The sequence below is a fragment of the Lontra canadensis genome, unplaced genomic scaffold, assembly GCF_010015895.1.
Source record: "Lontra canadensis isolate GAN:19392208 unplaced genomic scaffold, GSC_riverotter_1.0 scaffold30, whole genome shotgun sequence".
Lineage (NCBI taxonomy): Eukaryota > Metazoa > Chordata > Mammalia > Carnivora > Mustelidae > Lontra > Lontra canadensis.
Genome location: NW_022631024.1, coordinates 17,389,702 through 17,407,357, shown reverse-complemented (window position 1 = coordinate 17,407,357; position 17,656 = coordinate 17,389,702). Strand labels below are relative to the sequence as shown.

The 17,656-nt window shown below is 52.4% G+C and overlaps 1 protein-coding gene across 1 annotated transcript in view; it reads left to right on the top strand.

The window, feature by feature from the left end:
• Positions 1-17,656, top strand: part of DDX31 (DEAD-box helicase 31) — a 67,763-nt gene that overhangs the window by 16,360 nt on the left and 33,747 nt on the right. The window contains exons 10-15 of the mRNA XM_032866143.1: positions 1,333-1,452; positions 1,561-1,667; positions 2,904-3,139; positions 3,847-4,023; positions 7,191-7,250; positions 16,806-16,856. Of these exons, the coding sequence (XP_032722034.1) occupies positions 1,333-1,452; positions 1,561-1,667; positions 2,904-3,139; positions 3,847-4,023; positions 7,191-7,250; positions 16,806-16,856 (751 nt within the window). The remainder of the gene's footprint in view (positions 1-1,332; positions 1,453-1,560; positions 1,668-2,903; positions 3,140-3,846; positions 4,024-7,190; positions 7,251-16,805; positions 16,857-17,656) is intronic.

Sequence of the window (17,656 nt, the reverse complement as noted above, 5' to 3'; positions counted from 1 at the left end):
AACGGTGCTCACTATCCTCTCAAGTTCTGTCCACACACCCCCCCAGCACCCCTGAGTCCCCCTTGTTTCGTGTCCACCCCCTTGGCGATTCTCTTTTGTTTAATTGGGAGTTTAGGGTCTTGTTTGGCTCCACAAAAACAAGGTCATAAACTTACGTAACGCTCTACACTTTGCTTCTTATATCTAAAACACTGGTTCGGACTTCCGTATTGGAAGTGGTATTGGGGGTCAGGAGAAAATGTTGCAACAGGTAAATTTGTCTATATTCTTTTTGAAACGTCTTTATCGTATCGTATCTTAGTGCGCGGTAGTAACCCCCAGTCACGTGTGTGCAGTTTGTAATCGAGGAGTAAATACTAAACTTGAAACCTAAAGGTATTGGTTAGGTTTGATTCAGCCATAAATAACAACAAAACAAAAAGCAGTGGCACAAACATGTGGCCGTTTTCTTTTTCTTTCACATTTAAGAAGCCTGCTGTAGCCCATCCCAGGCCGGCATGGTGCTCTGGGATCAGGATCTAAGTCGCTTCTATCTTTTTGTGCTGTTGAAGCTTCCATTTTTAAGGGTACTCCATAGTCTTAAGGTTGCTAGAGCTCCAGCCATCACATCTTGCTCCCTGCCGGCAGAAACAAAGATAATCCTACGTCCTCCCTCCAAAGATACTTGTGGTCTTTGTCCTTCTGTACCATGCTCGAATGTAGGCACACAACCATATTTAACTTCAAAAGAGGCTGGAAATCTACTCAGCTAAAAATTGGAACCTTTTATTGCTATGGAAATACAGGATAAAGGATGTTTGGGAGTAAGAACTTAGATTTATTCTCCCTAGTCTACAGAACAAAGCTGGGCCCCGTTGTATGGAGGTGTGATGATGCAGACCTTACCAGTATAAGTAAAAAGATTCAGTATAAGTAAACATTCTAGCCGTTGGATCACATTTGTGTGGGATAACTCATTAGGTCCCTGGCACAGAAACCTTCAAGAATAGGCTTAGATGATCATCGATCTGGACTGTTCTAGAAAGAAAGGATACACGGATCAGACAAAGGGCATTGATTTATGTACTACAGATTCCTTTCAAATATAAGGTTTTATGAATTTAATGTAATTTTGGATCTTAATAATTACATTCTATACAAGAGAAACTTTGGAGGAAAATGAAAACTCAGCTCTCTCTCTGCATTCAGCCGCCATCGTGTTTGTCATGGCTTCACACCGTGCACGTTGGTGCTAGACATGAATCTGTCCCCCGTGCCTGTTTGCGGTGTTTTCTGTTGATACAGCTGGCCCCATGTGATTTACTTTCTTTCACGATACATAATTTTAAACAGACTCCGCAAAGGAATAAATATCCTTATCTCGACTCCTGGGCGGCTGGTGGATCATATCAAATCCACGAAGAACATTCATTTTCGTCAGATACGGTGGCTGATTTTGGATGAAGCAGACAGGTGAGCCTCACCCAGGAGCATGAAAAGTGGGGAAAAGAGCTGCTTCTGCTGGCTTACTGCAGTCTTTACTTTGCATGCGGAGTAAAATTCCCTCTCTTGGAACCGCAGAATCCTGGATTTGGGTTTTGAAAAGGATATCACGGTGATACTCAATGCTGTAAATGCTGAGTGCCAGAAACGACAGAACGTCTTACTGTCGGCGACACTCACAGAAGGTGAGTTGAAAGGGAGTGCTCCTTTTTCTTAACCAGGAGGGCGGACGTAGATGTAACAGGCATCGTTTGTCTGCGGTGGTTCTCGACGCTGGGGACAGACTGAGGAGGGAGGTGTCCCTAAGGCACTGCCTTTTCAGACTCCTGTCCTGCCCTCCTCCTCTAGTCTTGTCGGCCCTCCCGTGCTCCCCGTGCTGGGGGGGGGGGCAGGGCAGGGCCAGAGCCACGTCCGTTAGGAGAGTGCTCCCCGAGCTCGTGGCAGGGCGAAAGGAGAGCACAGGCTGACTCCCATCCGTCCAGAGGTGTCAGGGGTTTTGTGGGCGTTTCCAGCCTACCTTCCTCTTAAAGAGCACTGACCCTTAAACAGAGACTTCAAGTTCATTTCTGTCTTTCCGTTGTCATGAGATGGACATCTCGAGCTCTTCATAGACGGGGCACTGGGGCTTGGCAGAGTTACCCTCTCAAAACAACCCAGCTCGTGTGCTCTCAGGGCTGGTTCACTCGTTTTACTGGCCCTATGACAGTGTGTACCTACCAGTTCTCAAAATGTATCCTAAGTCACATTAATTTTGAGAGATAATCCATGATGCTGTGCTCAGAAGTTTGGGGAATGCCACGCGTTTCCTCGTGCTCTTAGATGTTCCTCGTGGGGGGGCACCTGGGTGGCTCAGTCGTTAGGACTCTGCCTTCGGCTTGGGTCATGATCCCAGGGTTCTGGGACCAAGCCCCTCATTGGGCTCCCTGTTCGGCAGGAGGCCTGCTTCTCCCTCTCCCGCTCCCCCTGCTTGTGGTCCTTCTCTTTCTGTCTGTCTCTCTATCAAATAAATAAAATCTTAAAAAAAAAAAAAAAAAGGAAAGGAAAGGAAATTCCCTAGTGTGTGTCAATACAATAAAGTTTCTGAGAAGGCCTGTAAACCTATAAAACCCCTGACAGAATCCTGTGACACCCTTTTATCAGTAGATAGAACCATAGAACCCTTTGAGGGGGTTGGGGGGCGGGGAGAGACCGCCATTAGTGACGCTCTCAGCGGTCTTGCCCAGGTCTGAGCTGAGAAACGCTGGTGTGGAGTCACTGGGCCTCCCGCACCAGCTCGAGCACAGGGCAGGCCTCTGCGGCCCTGCTGTTCCCATAGGGGGCCTCTTCATCAGCCTGGACGTGTGGTGTGGGGGGTTGTCTGTACGAGATTAGTCTCCCAGTGTGTTCCTGTCACCGGTTTTGCCTCTCACTTTTGCTCCAAGGTGTGACCCGGCTAGCTGATATCAGCTTGCTCAACCCGGTCAGGATTTCTGTCCTGGAGGAACACGGTGCCGGGTCTGGGCCACAGGGCGGAGCGGTTCCGGAGGCCTCCCCTCTCCCAGCCGGCAGCGAGCCGGACAGCTTTGCGATTCCGGAAAGTCTCCATCAGCACGTGGCACTGGTTCCCAGCAAACTGAGGCTCGTCTCCCTGGCGGCCTTCATCCTGCAGAAGTGCCAGGTGGGCCCGCACCCGAGGCGCGCACGGGAGGCCTGGCTCAGTCGAGGGAAGAAGGTCCCGTCTTCCCGTGTCAGGTGTTGATGGCCGCAAACGGAGGGGCCCTCACGTACACACACTCACAGGAGTGTTCCAGCTCACCCGTGTTTGCTGATGCAGACCTTACCAGTCAGCGGTTCCGGGGTTGTGGTAAAGAACCAGAGGTCAGAGCCAGCTGCCACGCTCGACACGAAATCTGCCCGAATCCTCTTCCGGGCCCGAGAGCAGGAGCATCACAGGCGGCAGAAACATGCTGAATGTGGGCAGACAGTCTTGTGCTCGAGGTTTTGGAAGAGTGCCAGGATTTCTGTGTTTACGAGATCTTGTGCCACCTTTGCCTGGTCGTGGCAGAGTAGCGGGTGCAGGGGCTGGAGGGCGAGGCCTCGTGACTGCTGCCCGCGCGGCGAGCCCTGGGTGGGCGCAGAGAGCCTCCAGCGTGTCTGTCTCAGATTCGGGAAAGCCGGTTGAAGTTACAGCTCTGCGGTCTTCCTCTCATCTCCGCTTCGTAGCATGTTGTATCGGGGTCATTTTTGTGAAATAATTCAAAGCTGTCCGTCACCGTGTTTCCACATCGGGGCCGGCAGGACTGTGTATTTTAGAGAAATACTCCTTTTAGTGTCACCTGATCTTAAAAACATGTGGTGGTTCTTTCCCCCTCTGTACTGATGTAGTTTGAAAAAGACCAGAAGATGATCGTCTTTTTCTCGAGTTGTGAGCTGGTGGAGTTCCACTACCACCTCTTCCTGCAGACCCTGCCGAGCCGCTTCGGGGCCCCAGCATCCGGGCCACCGCCATCTGCGTCCACGCGATTAAAATTCCTGCGGCTGCACGGCAACATGGAGCAGGAGGTGAGCACCGCATGGGGCCCGGGAGCGGAGGTGGGAGCCGACCTGAGGCCCAGGAGCGGGAGCGTGTCCTCGGGGATCGGCACCACCCTCCCTCTTGGACCCGACCGGGCCGGGCGGGGACGTGCCTCAAGTGGGCAAGTCGCCGGCCCTGGAAGCAGACCCCGCGGCTGTGCGGGCCCGGGCAAGGGCGTCCATTGTTCCCGTGTGCTCGTGCTCCGGGAGCTGCCCTCTTCCACCTGAGAGAGCTCGCAGGCCTGTCTTGGCCCGAGTCTGCCTCAACCAGCTGTTAAGGCAACAGAGTACCACTAAGTAGCTGGCACCGGGGAAGGGTTTTGCCTTTTTAGTACCCAGTGTGTAATTAGGGCTTGATGTCTTCAAATTAAGAGCATTAATGGAGCTAAATTGTGGATCCCATATGGTACTGCTGAGCGCGACTGCTGTCATTGTCAACAAGATACAGCGCTCTCGCTCTTAACACCTTGGTCGGGAGAGGGGCTTCAGGGTCTCCGTTCTGTCTCTGCTCGGAGTGATATGTCGCTCAGGAAGAAGAGGAGAGTGGCTCCCTGATTTTAGGTTCTGGGCCGCGAGGCCCTCGTTCCATTGAGGTAGTTAGCAGAGAGCAGACTGAGGGGGGCACGCTGGCGTGGAAGGGGGACAAGCTCCTTCTTGTCCTGGAAGGAGGTGACTAAGCGCTCAGACAGGGAGAGCTGGCCAGGAGTCAGAGCGAGACTTGACTGGAACCAGCCTGAAAACACACAGCATCTCTAGAACCGAAGGAGACGTTAAAGTCGAGTCCAGGCCCCTTCTTGTGCTCACTTTTGCTGTGTTAATAATTAAGGATGTGGAGCCTCAGAGGGGAGCTTGCTCAAGGTCACTCAAGGACACAGCTTCTTATTTACCACAAGATTGGGTAGAGTTTCCCGAACAGTCCAGCCTTTGTGCATTTTATACACTCTTGGTTTTCAGCTTCAAGGCCCCCAATCCAGTTGGATTTGTTGATTTCCTAATTTCATGCCATTTAGTGTTTGTTCCTTGTCCTCTCTGTCTTGAATTCCTCCGAGACCCTCTGCGGGGTGGGCGTAAGGATGACAAGGGATCGGGCGCCGGGCCCGGGAGGATCTAGGAATTTGCAGAGGCCGTGCGGAAGCTCTGAGTGAAATTATCTCAGACCGTTTGCCTCACACTCGAAGGGCAGTGGTCCGGCAGGGCGCTCACGGCTGCGTGCTCTGGTCCTGCCTCTGCCTACCGGCTGTGCGGCCTCAGGAGAGCGTGCCACCTCCCTGTGCCCCAGTTAGCCCGTACTTCATGGGGTCAGTGCGGTGACGCAGCGAGTAAATGCAGAGCACGCGCGTGGTGTAGGACCTGGTCGTGCGTGCTCTGGGGTGTAGGTGCCCTTACTACTGCTCTCGCTCTTTCCCAAACGGTCAGCCTGCCCCTTGTTCTGTTTATTAAGTGTCTAGCCTCCACGGCCTTCTCATGAGGTGGGTAGAAGATGGGAGGCAGGACCTCTAGATACTGTTTTACTGGCATTCTCGTCCCACAGTCCCAGTCCCATCTGCCTGGCCGCTGTTCCGCATGACCTTAGTATGTTCCCGCTGGGGTCGATGTGGTCCTGACCGCGTTTGTAAGTGTTAGAGAGGAGTTGCCATTGGAAGAAGTTGTTGCCTGATCGCGTGAGGAATGCTCCGGGTTTGGCAGTTTTTTCCTTATCCCAAATCTGAACACATTACGTCTAGTCCATAGGGCATCTCACAGGCTTTTATGAGCTTTCCTGATCTTTTTCTAATTTTCACTCTACAATGGGTCCATTAAACATGATCCTTCTAAAGACTGCAGCACTCTGGGCAAATGCAGCTGTCTTCCCCGAGGCCTGGGTGCCATTCGGGAGCACAGCCCCCTGGGTCCATGTGCCAGTCCGAACCTCTGCGGTGTACGTGTCCTTTGGACAAAAAGTGACTTCATCTTTCTGTGCCTCGATGCCTTCATCTGGAAATGGGGGAGGTGATAGTTCCGCTCACAGGGTTTTGTGTAGATCAGGTGACGTTCAGGCCTGTGGAGCGTAGGCCACCATGTAGGACGTGCTCGTGCTCTGTGCGTGCTGATGTCGTTACCCGCTGTGCCCAGGGCCTCCAGTCAGATGACACAGGAGATGCATGCGAAGGACTGGTGTGAGGGAGTCCCCGTTCCTGCTCCCGAGCCACCCATGTTTAGTGCTTTGGTTGTATTCCTTTTCCGTTGCTGATAGACGGACACGGCCAGGTCTGAGCTGTTCGCCGTGCTGTGGCTCGGGCCACTTGGGGTGTGCCCCTGGCAGGCCTCTCGAGTGGACATGCCCTGTGGTGCAGCAAGACCGCCTTTAGGGTTCCACCCCCAAGGGATTGATGAAACACCTGTACAACAAATTATCTATGAAGGTGTTGATCCCAGCCCTGGGCGTAATAGCGAACAGTCGGAGACAGCCCAGGTCCAGTCATGGAGCACTGACTGAGCCGAATGCAGACGTAGTGGCATGACAGGGCGTTCGTGTTCTCTTGGCGCGAGAGCACGTTAGTAGGAGAAGTAGCACACTGCCGTTCTTGAAGAAGCCACATCTTGGGTCCCATGCCCAGAAGGGGTTGCTGACAGTGGTTGTTTGTTTGCTTTGAGTGGGGGAACGATTTGGTTTTCTTCCTCTGACTTGAAATATATAATTTTCTACAGTTAGAATATACGGTTTTTATAATTTTTCAATTTTTTTTAAAGTTCATTTTTTTAAACATTGCCCTGTAGGAAAGGAAAGGTTCTTGACGCCTATGGACCACCTGTAGAAAAACGTGTTTAGAACAGATTCTCAGTTGGGAACCGGGAGTACAGTCACTTGTGGCCTTGGGCCTTGCCTGCTCCCGGGATCGGCCGTTCCTGAAGGCTGCGCCAGCCCTGGCCCTGTGTTACTGAGATGTGCCGGTCCCCAAAGCCCCACTACCTTGTCAGAGTCCAAGTCCGGTCCTGGAAGGACAGGGTCTGATGAGAAGATGGGAACGTCCTACTTCTTCCTCTTTCTCGGCAAAGCCTCTCAGGGCCTAAGAATGGATCGAGCAGGAGGAAGCGGGCGGAGTTATGGGGTCTAAGCATACTGTGCTGGGTCTGACCTCAGAGTTGTAAGACTGTGTTTTTCCTTGTTTTTATAGGAAAGGACAGCAGTGTTTCAAGAATTCTCGCATTCCAAGACAGGCGTCCTTCTTTGTACGGTATGTACCCCCCTGCACTCGACCGGGAGGCTGGGCCCCCCTGCCGTTCCTCTCGCCAGGTCGCCCCGCAGCCAGCCCCTCAGGGTATGGCCGGTCGCCTTGCACTTCTGGCGTGTCACCTGACTGTGCCGCCGCGCAAGTCTTGCCGATTTGCTCACTAATAGTGGCAGCTGTTGGTCTGAAAATGTGTGAATCTTGGCGATTTCTATCTATCAAAAACGTGTAAATTACAGCTTTCGGGAGTAATTAGAGCTGAGAAAGTCTCTTCGCGAGAGAACCCCTCTCCTGCCTCTGCTCGCCTTTTTGAGAAGGAAAATAGATGTGCTTGCCCAGACCCTCTCTGCTGCTGCCTCACACTGTCGTTTGCCCTGCGGTTCTCGGGACCAGGTCATTCGGCCTCTGTCACGGCGGGCTTGCGTGGCCGCTGCCTCCGGCACAGAGCTGGCCTCTTGGATGCACCTCTGATGTGCTCTTTTGAGGCTGAAAACTCACACCTTCAGTGTCCCCGCCTCTGAGGACTCACTTCACCATGGTTGTTGCCAGCTCCTGAGATTAAAGCATCTTCCCTCCTTGTGCCGTCTCGGATGATGCAACTTAACCCCCAGCTGGGTGTCTGAGACGTCCCTGTCTGTGCGGTCCCAAGGTTGCCCTGAAACCGGCTTGTCCCGGGGGCGAGTGCCGGGCGGATCAGACTGTCGGCTCTCGGCTCACCTGTCCAGGCCTTGCTTCTTCGTGCAGTTACTTTTTGTGTGTTTTTTTTTTTTTAAGATTTTATTTATTTATTTGACAGAGAGAGAGAGAACGTGCACACGCGGGGGGGTGGCAGGCAGAGGGAGAGGGAGAAGCAGGCTCCCCGCTGAGCAGGGAGTCTGACATGGGACTCAATCCCAGGACCCGAAGGCTGATGTTAACCCGCTGAGCCACCCAGGCGCCCGTGCGGTTACATTTGAAGGACCCTCTGCTCTGCCTTCAGTTCTCAAGGCGGCGGGCACTGTTCCCTTCCTGAAGGCAGGGTTTCCGAGTGAGTGCAGCTTTGCTTCTCCTGTAGGAGGGGGCCACCCGGTCACCCGTTTTATCACAGGGTGCCAGTTCTCACACGAATGTGGCAAGCGGTGGCTCTGTGACTTGGTCGTCCCGATCTGGGAATGGTCACTACTGGCACGCCTGCCTCCTGAGGAGGGCCGAGTCCGACCAGTGCCCCCCCTTTGCAAAGCCCATCTGCAAATCAGATGCAGTGTGAGCCCCCCGCACCCCCAAAGGACGAGTCTGACGCGAAGATGAGTCCACGGGATCTACCTGACAAATTCGCCAGCGGTCCTTACGGTGTCCAGTCAGACTTCCTGGGTCCTGACCCCTTCCTGTTCCTTGGGTCTCCACTTCCTCCCTTGCTCCCTGCCCTCAGCCAGGCAGGCTCCTCTTCCCACCCCCTGAATGCAGCATCCGTCCTCTTCCTGGCCTTGGGGCCTGCGCACGTGCATTCCCTCTGCCTGGGAAGCCCGCCCTGTCTTGGACGAGTCCCTCCCAAGACCCCCACTTCAATTTCAGTTTTTGAAGGACGTGAGCTCCGGGAGCCCGCGTTTTCCCCCGTCGGGCATTCCCACTGGGTCTGCACTTACGCTACTCATCTCACCTGGTCTAAGTGTCCTCTCCCCACGATCGTGACCCCCTAGGGACGGACTGTGTCTTGTCTGCGGTCCCATGTCAGTGTCTGGCCCGGAGCAGGTGCGCTTATATACTCAGTGTTTGTGAGCCGAATGTGTCAGTATTGGGGCCTGAGAAACAGTGTTGAAAACCACCAGTGTCTGCCTGCCTTCTTCTGAAGACTGAGAGTGGTGCCGTCCGTTATGCTTGCTCGTGGGAGTAAGTCCCCTTTTTCATACGCGGGGTGGACCTGAGGGCTGAATGTTACAGGTTGTCCATATTGAAACAGAAACAGTAGGAGCTTCTGTGGGGGAATTTAAGACAGGAACAGAATGTTTTATCTTTGACCTTTAAGATGTTGGGTTTGTCCCTGGTGGAAAATTTTCAGATCTCCTGGTGTTTTTTACAGACATGGGTCAGCTCTGGGTCTCAAAGTGGGCTCTAGGGATATGAAGTTCAGTGTTTTGGTTGGTTTTGATTTTGGTCTTTTTAGTAGGTTTTACATGGAAGTGAAGGTCATTCTTTTTTAAAGGTAATTCTCAGTGGGGTCAGAAGCCTGTGATGACTTCCCTTGATTCGTGTGGTTGACACCTGCAGGCAAAGAGAGGTCAGCCAGCCAGGGAGCACCCCTGACTTAGCAGAGCACAGCACCCCCACCCCTCTGCCCCCCGCCAGTCCCGGGTGCTGCACAGAAAGCCGACTCTCACTTGCCCTCAATCTGATGTCACTAAAGGTTCTTGGTATGTGCTCGCTCGCTTGCCGAGGAACCTTCCAGTGTGCTGACCTTCCGCCAGCTTCACGTCGTCTTCCTTGTGCAGTGAAGATCACCAGAGAACACCCGGGGGTGGGAGGACTCATTTCCGGTCATCTCTAAGCCCAGAACCGAGCACGTGGTCTCTGGTGAGAGCAGCTCTTCCTTCGCCCTCTCTGAATTCCTGCTGGTTCTGCCATGTTCATTGGCTTCAGCCTGAAGCTTCTGGTGCCCGAGAGCTTTAGGCACAGGAGACCCACTGCAGTAGATCGTGGCGAGGATGCGGAAATGCTGTCACTCTGTGTCCTTTTAAGCAGCCTGTTGCTTGCCAGGCCTCTGCATGCTCTCCAGGAGCCTCCGTAGTGTTAATGAGGAGCGGGGGCCACGGCAGGACGGGGCAGATGGAGAACGGGCTTCTTTGGGTCGAGCGGACTTATGCTGTCTGTTGTGGCAGGGGCGTTTTCCCTCCTCCTTATACCGTACCTTTTTCCATTTTGATTTATCATCCCAAGATCTTTTTTTATATATATATATATTATATATATATATTTTTTTTTTCAACTTATTTGATTTAGACATAGCGAGAGAGGGAACACAAGCAGGGGGAGTGGGAGAGGGAGAGGCAGGCTTCCCGCTGAGCAGGGAGCCAAATGGGGGGGGTTCTATCCTAGCACCCTGGGATCATGATCCTAGCCGAAGGCAGACACTTAATGACTGAGCCACCAGGGGCCCCTCATCCCAAGATGTTTTAACGAGCTCAGAAGACTGGCTCTCTGTGTATGAGAAGTTGGGAACTGTGCTGGAGCCACTCAAAAGCTCCCAGTGTTGCTCGTTTCGACTTGAAAATCCCTCCCCCGATCCATTTTCCTCCCTGCTGACTTTTCTGTTACTAGGAACAGTTAAGGATGTGTGTGTGTGTGTGTGTGTTTTCTTTCATCTTAATTATGAACAATCTTAAAGCAAGGACCTTTCTCATTTTATGTGGCCTTTCAGGACCTGGTGCATGGCTTTGTGTCCTGTGGGTTCTCGGTGACTGTGTGAGGCCTTGCAGGTGTGAAGCGTAGGCAGAAGCAAGAGGGCAGTGGGGGCAGGACAGACCAGTCTGTGAAAGGGCGCTCCTGACGCGTTCCCAGTGTCAGCTTGCGTTCTCCGGAGGAGTAGATCTAAGAAGCCGTGTTGAGAAGGGAGTAGGGATTAGCAGGAAGGAGCCGTTTGAAAGTTCCGAGCCCACTTTCCTAAATGGAATTAAGAAATCAAAGGAATCTGATGGGAGATACGGGTTACCTACAGAATATTTCCTCCTGCTTCTGGTGAAGAGCTCACCCTGAGCCAAAGGAGGGGACAGTGGGTTTCATCCCCATTGTCGTATGGATGAGTCGATAAAGGGAAGTAGCGCGGAGTGACGGGAAAATGATATTCCTGCTCCGCGTCCGGCTGGCAGTCCAGCCCTGGGCTTTCTGTCGTACACACTGCGCTCCCTGGTCGTCCGTGGAGAAAGGAGCGCAGTCACCTTTCTCCCGGCCCGGAGGGGCACTCCCAGCTCCCCTCGCTCTGCGGGCCGGTTCTCCGTGGGCCTCCATCTCGGCTGTCCATCAGCACGTGCTTTCTTTCGGAAGACACCTGAGCCACCCGTGCTGCTTTCCTCCACCTTTTCCATTTTTTTTTTGTCTTGAAGCACACTGTTCTGTCTGTGTGATTCTTAATCTCCCTTCCTCCTGCGGAATTTCCACTGTGCCAGGAGGCTGGGAGACAAAGGAGGCTGGGAGGTGAGGCCATGAGAGTCACGGGAATGTCACTTCACCACCAACAATAAATGTAGACTTTCTTGGTTTTCTCTGGGGCATGCTTTTGAGGTAAAGTTGATCTTTTCCACTTTATTTCATTCGTGTTAATGGCAAGATCATTTGGAGATGGTTGGCTGTTTACTCAGTTACGCTAACTCATGTTGCCAGTTTTTTGGCGGCTCCAGCCAAGATCTCTCGCCTCTGACAGCTTCTGCACTCTCTCCTTCCTCCTCTGATTACGCAGCCCAATCTGTCACCCGGACAACGGGGGCCTGTACCCCGCTGATGGCTTTCCACACACAGCAATAATGACTTTTGGCAGGCCGGGAAGGCGGCAGAGGCGAATTTGCTGCGTCCCTTGCTCAGAGAGCCGGCAGGCCCCCTCTCCCTGTTAGTAAAAGCACTTTGTGAGGTTCTTGGGTAAATAAATGAGTCATTTTAATCCAACTGACAGGCTGGCACCTGAGCAAGCTGCCTTCCATCTGTACTCCTTGGTCTCGTGGAGGCAGCCAATTGTCAAGCCCTGGCCTTCAAGGCCTCACTGTTGAGTGTCTTTCAGAACTGACTTTAGCAATTCTTTTGCCCTAATTAGCTCAAAGGAATACAGTTGGGCTGGGTCTGAGGTTCTAAGAAGGCAGAACACCGAAGCCTTTGCTGAGCCTCGGGCAGGTCAGTTTCCTGTCGATCCGGTGCCACTGGCTAGTGGCAGTCCAGACAGTGGAGCAGACCTGGCTTCTTTGCTGTCCTCTGCCCAGGTCGCGTGGTGGGTGCAAGGAGAATCACACCACTGCCCGTTTGCCACCCTGCCGATTCCCGCCTCGTCGTGGGAGGCAATCCTTGGATTTGGAATTCTCAGTGCCCTTCACACGAGCAGGCCCATTCGGTCTTCGCAGCAACCTCATGACATGAGATTAACAGGGGGACTCTCACAGCCATCGTATAGGCGGGCAAACTGATGGTCAGGGAGCTGCGTTGACTTGCCCCGGGTGGTATGGCTGTACCGGCATGGTAGAGTCCCGCTCTCTGTGTTCCTGGACCATGGAGGTTATCCCTTTGTCCCATTCTCTGTGGCAGCCTGGGCTGAGACTAGGAAGGAGGACCTCCACAAGTGTCCGGGTGACAGCTGAGCTAGGGTGGCTGTCAGTGAGGGTCCTCACCCTGAGACAAGAAGTGGTGGGAGATGGGAAGATGGTGTCTCGGCCAGCACCCCCCACCACCGCCCCGAGCCAGATCAGCCAAGCGGGAAATGGAGCCGCGAACAGTCCCGAGAAGGCTGCCGGCATCCTTCCCCACTGCTTCAGCGTGTTTGTGCTCCGTGAGCCCCACGAACGTCATATGCTGGTTTAGAGTTTCATCTGTGTTTCTTGGTTGAATTTACAAAACCGATGAGCATTAAATTTTTCACAAAGCCTGTCTGTAAAGCTTAGACAGCCCGTTGTCTACACGCATCTCCCACTGCAGAACACTTAAGTAAAATAAATCACTTCTTAACAAGAGCTTAGCAGATTTAAGAACCCGTCAGGTTTTCTAAAGACATCAACTGTGGTTAGTGTAGAAAGCAGTGCCTGCTCCCCTTTAAGACAGAGAACTCTCTAAATTGTGTTCTCAAAGACTCCAGCTCTGGAACATCAGCCCTCCGCTCTCAGGGCAGTGGGAGCTGTCTGAAAACACTTCGTGGCTGGTTGATGCACTTAGTACATTAAACTCCCAGTTAACACCGAAGAAATGCAGCCTAGCCACCGTTCAGAGGAACCCCGCCGGCTCGGGCGTAGTTGGAGCAAAGGCAGTCCAATCCCGACCTGCCCTGCGTGGTCCTCCCACACCGGTGGCTTAGATGATGGTGGCCAGTGTCCTCCTCGGCTTCTGCCCCCGGCGCCGGGCAGCACCGCACGAGGCTATCTCGGTGAGCTCCCGTGGGGAATTTCTCTGGGTTATTGTTCTCCAGGAAAGCTCTTTGCATGCAAAGGGGGGAGGAAGGCAAGCTATGCTTTACCGAAAAGTGCCAGCTAGTAAGTGGAAGAAGGAGGGGCACCTGGGTGGCTCAGTGGGTTGGGCGACTGCCTTCCGCTCAGGTCATGATCCCGGAGTCCCAGGATGGAGCCCCACATCCAGCTCCCTGCTCGGCGGGAAATCTGCTTCTCCCTCTAACCACCCCACCTCCCATGCTCGCTCGCTCTCATTCTCTCTCTCTCAAATAAGCAAAATCTTTAAAAATAAATAGATAGATAAACAAATAAGTGGAAGAAGGGAATGGCAGACTTCGGAAGCCATCCGTTTGTTGCCACCGGGGCAGACGTAGATGCGGACAGGCAGCGGCAGTAGACACCGAAGCCCCTGGGCGAACAATTTTGGGAAACAGTCTCAAAGTTTTACTCCCTAGCTTACTGGTTATTGCAAAGGAGAGAGGTCCCTTCACATGAAAGCCACATCCTTGGGGGGTCATGCACAACTCCCCCCAGTGCCGGACAGGCTGCCCTCGGTCTCTCCTGGCATCCAGTCCTGGGAAGCACACCCACGGGAAAGCTTCACCGGGATCTTACCACGAGGACATAGTTAGACATGGATTCTAGGATGTCCTTCAAGACACCTGGACTCCTTCAAAACTGAGTTGTCAAAAAACCAAATAACTAAATATTAAGGGCAGGGAAATCATTCTAGATTATGGAAGTCTAGAGGTGAGAGGTGGCAGTAATAAAAGCAGAATGCATGATCTATGAGTCAGTTCCTGAGTTGGGCAAGAAAAACAACCATAAAAATCAATCTTAGGTGCCTTTGGAGAAATTTGAATATGAGGTGATTATTAGGAAATAATGTTATTTGGGGCGCCTGGGTGGCTCAGTCGGTTAAGTGTCTGCCTTCGGCTCAGGTCACGATCCCAGGGTCCTGGAATCGAGCCCCGCGTCAGGCTCCCTGCTCAGCGGGGAGCCTGCTTCTCCCTCTCCCTCTGCCTGCCTCTCCCCCTGCTTGTGTTCCTGTGCTCTCGATCGCTCTCTCTGTCAAATAAATAAGATCTTTAAAAAAAAAAAAGTTTAATATTTAATTTCTTAGGTATGATGCCGGTACTGTGCTTGTGAGGAAGAAGGTCCTTTCACTTAGGAGGTGACATGCTACAGTAGTTAGGGATAAAACATCAGTGGTATTTGCAACTTTCTTTCGAAGGGCTCAGAAGAATATGTGCGTAGAGAAAAAGAAAGCGGATGCGCACAGACTGGGGGTTGCTAGATGTGGGTGAAGGATTCATGGGAGCTCATCGTACTATTCTTCCAACTTTGGGGTTTAAATTTTTCTAGATAAAAACTCGGGAGGAAATAATGGGCAAATAATACAGGAAAACACAAAGGGAACCATGAAAACCACCGCAGTCCTTCTACCCAGAGACCGCCGCAGCGGATAGTTCCGGCGAGCCTCCTTCCGGCCATGGGCCCCCCGGCCATCTCTCCCTTCCTCCATTTATCCACCTACGCATCTGATGTCTTGTTTTCTGGTACCCTCCTCTTTTTTTTCTTTGGACTTTTTTCTGGAAGAAACCAGGCTGTCCATGCTTTAAAATACTCCACGTTCCAGATTTGACTTCTTGTTGGGCCAACGTCCTCCTCCCTCCCCCACAAGTCCTGTGGACTAGGAGTTGGGGCTCCGTACCTGGTTAGATTTGCTCTGGTTTTTGGCAAGAATTACCCCATAGGCAGCACCGCGTCCTTCCTGTGGCACGACAGCTCGTTGCCTCTCCAGTGATGTCAAATCATTTACGTCGTTTCACCGTCAAAATTACTAAAGTCCCTTCAAGGAAGTCCGGCTTCCACCCTTGTCTGCCGCCCCCAGTCCCGTCCCCGACAGGTAACGTTCTGTGAGCTTTTGGCTTTTCTCCTCCGTTATTTCTTTTCAAAATGTGAGCAGATACATTTTATTTCCCTCATTTCTCCCACAAAGGCCTACTCTGCACACCAGAGTAGATGGTAGCGATTCTCCGTTTCCGTACACTGGTGCCTCCCTCTTGTCTCAGCTGTGGGACACGCTGCTGCAAGGGGTCAGTGGGACGGTCTTTCAGTCCGCCCGTCTCCGGCCAGACGCTAGGGCTTTTCCACACCTGCAATTACAGATTTTGCCAAAATGAGTAGCTTCGTGCATGCAGTGTGCTGTATTTTTGAAGTGTCTTTGGGATGGAGTCCTAGGAGTGAGATTGCACCTGGGTCAGGGGGCAAGTGCAAATGTAGTTTCGCTGGGTCCTGCCGGACTTCCCACAGGAGGGTTTTGGACGATTTTGCGTTCCCACCGAGAGCTAATGAGGGATGCAGCATCTTTTTCGATGAAGGAATAGCACAATACGGCCTTGGAAAAGTAAAGTGGACGGGGATTTGAGGGCTGCCTCTGCTTCTTAGTTGTGTGTCTCTGGACAGATTACCGCATCTGTACGAACCTTGGTTTCCCGTCCGTCAGGTGGGAGGGTCGTCTTGCTGCAGAGTCACTGGGAAGAGCCTCGCGGTAGTACAGTGAAGCACTCGCGCTGCCGGTGCGGAGTCAGCACTCAGGACGCGCCGACTGCGGGCAACCGTGTTAGGACTGTCGTGCTTGGACACGAATGCCCCACATCAGCTTGTCCCTAACCACCGGAAGATACCCGTTCTCTAGTCCCTGCCAGAAAGGTCAGGCAGACACTCAAGAGCAGAGAGCCTGTGCTCCTTGGGTGGCAACGAGCTGAGAGAAAAAATACATCTCCTTTGCTTTTACAGTGTTCGTGTCTGGTTAAGTAAGTCTTTGGCTGGTGTTGTGATGAAACTGGCAGAAGAGGTGGGATGTTACTTGGTCTCTGCTGCTCTCCGAGGCTGAGAAGTCCTCAGTAAGACTTTGCAACTCCCCTCCACAAGGGAATACTTCGGGGTGACCTTCCACACGTTTCAAAGCCATGTTGCTGTCAGGCGTTGCCGATTGGTAAGGGGCGGGGGAAAGAACCCACGAAAGCATTGATTGTAGAGTGGTTCTTCAGAGCAAATGTGAAAGTAATAATACATGCTAGAAGTTTCCAGGGTTCTTACATGACACAACTGACCGTGACTTCAGTTCTCGGACTAATAATTTACGTTCTAATAGAGTGAGTGGTGACGCCTGACCAACAGGTTCTGGAGAACTTACATCCGAGTTCTAATTTCGAGCACAGATGGACTTCAGTGGGTCTCTGAAGTTGTATGCCACTGTGTGTGTGTGTGTGTGTGTGTGTGCACGCGCGCACGCACGTGTGTGCGCATGTGCGTGTGTACGTACACCCGCCTGTGCACCCTGGGGGGTGGTGAGCCTTCATCGTTTGCATTAGATTATCAGATGGATCCATGGCCCAAAAATGGTTCAGAAACACAGTCCTAAGTTATATTCTTTTCTGTTTTGCAGGATGTTGCAGCTCGGGGCTTAGATCTCCCTCAGGTCACGTGGATTGTTCAGGTAATTTTTTAGTTGTTAAGGTGTGAGCTCAAGGCGGGAATACATGATTGCGAATAGATGCGTTGGCTTTAAGTAGAATAATTATTATTAGCCTCTTGGGTGTTGCCCTGGTAACCAGGCAGCAACCAGCCTTCTCTGCTCATTGCTCCTGAGAGCTTTCCCAAACCCAGCCAGCCCACCCCACCGCTGCAGGGAGCCAGCCAGACTGAGCAGTCGTGGGAGGGAGGGGCGGGCTGCCCTGCTCCCAGACTAATGCGTGTCACACACAAAGTTCCAGCAATGTGAGAATAACAGGAATTACCAGGGCCCTTGGGACGTCTCATTGTGTCCAGAAGGAGATGGCTCAGCTGTCCTGAGAGCCGTGTCCATGTACATTGACCTGCAGGGGGCAATTAAGTCCCTGACAGCGTCTTACACGTACCTCTAGCCTTAGACGCTTTGCCAGAGGGTGCAGGTGTTAGCACTAGAGTCTAGTGGTTTCAGTTCTGTTTTTTCTTTTCGTTAGTCTGCAGAATGGTATTTTTATGCCCTTCTGTGTGGGGGCCAGAGGACACGTGCCCCATTTACGTGAGTCATGGTTTATTCACATTTTAGTGGAATTGCATGCCTGTCACTGGCTAGGAAGTCTGATCTGCTTGCTGCAGACGGCCGCCTTTCGACTGGAGGCATTGTGTCTGCTTTCCTGATGGCCACAGAGCAAAGTAAAGATAAAAAGGCAGGATAATTTCAATATGGGGGGCAGGAGGTAGACAGGAAATTGCTCATTCAGAGCTTTTCTGTATCGTGAGATTGATTAGATC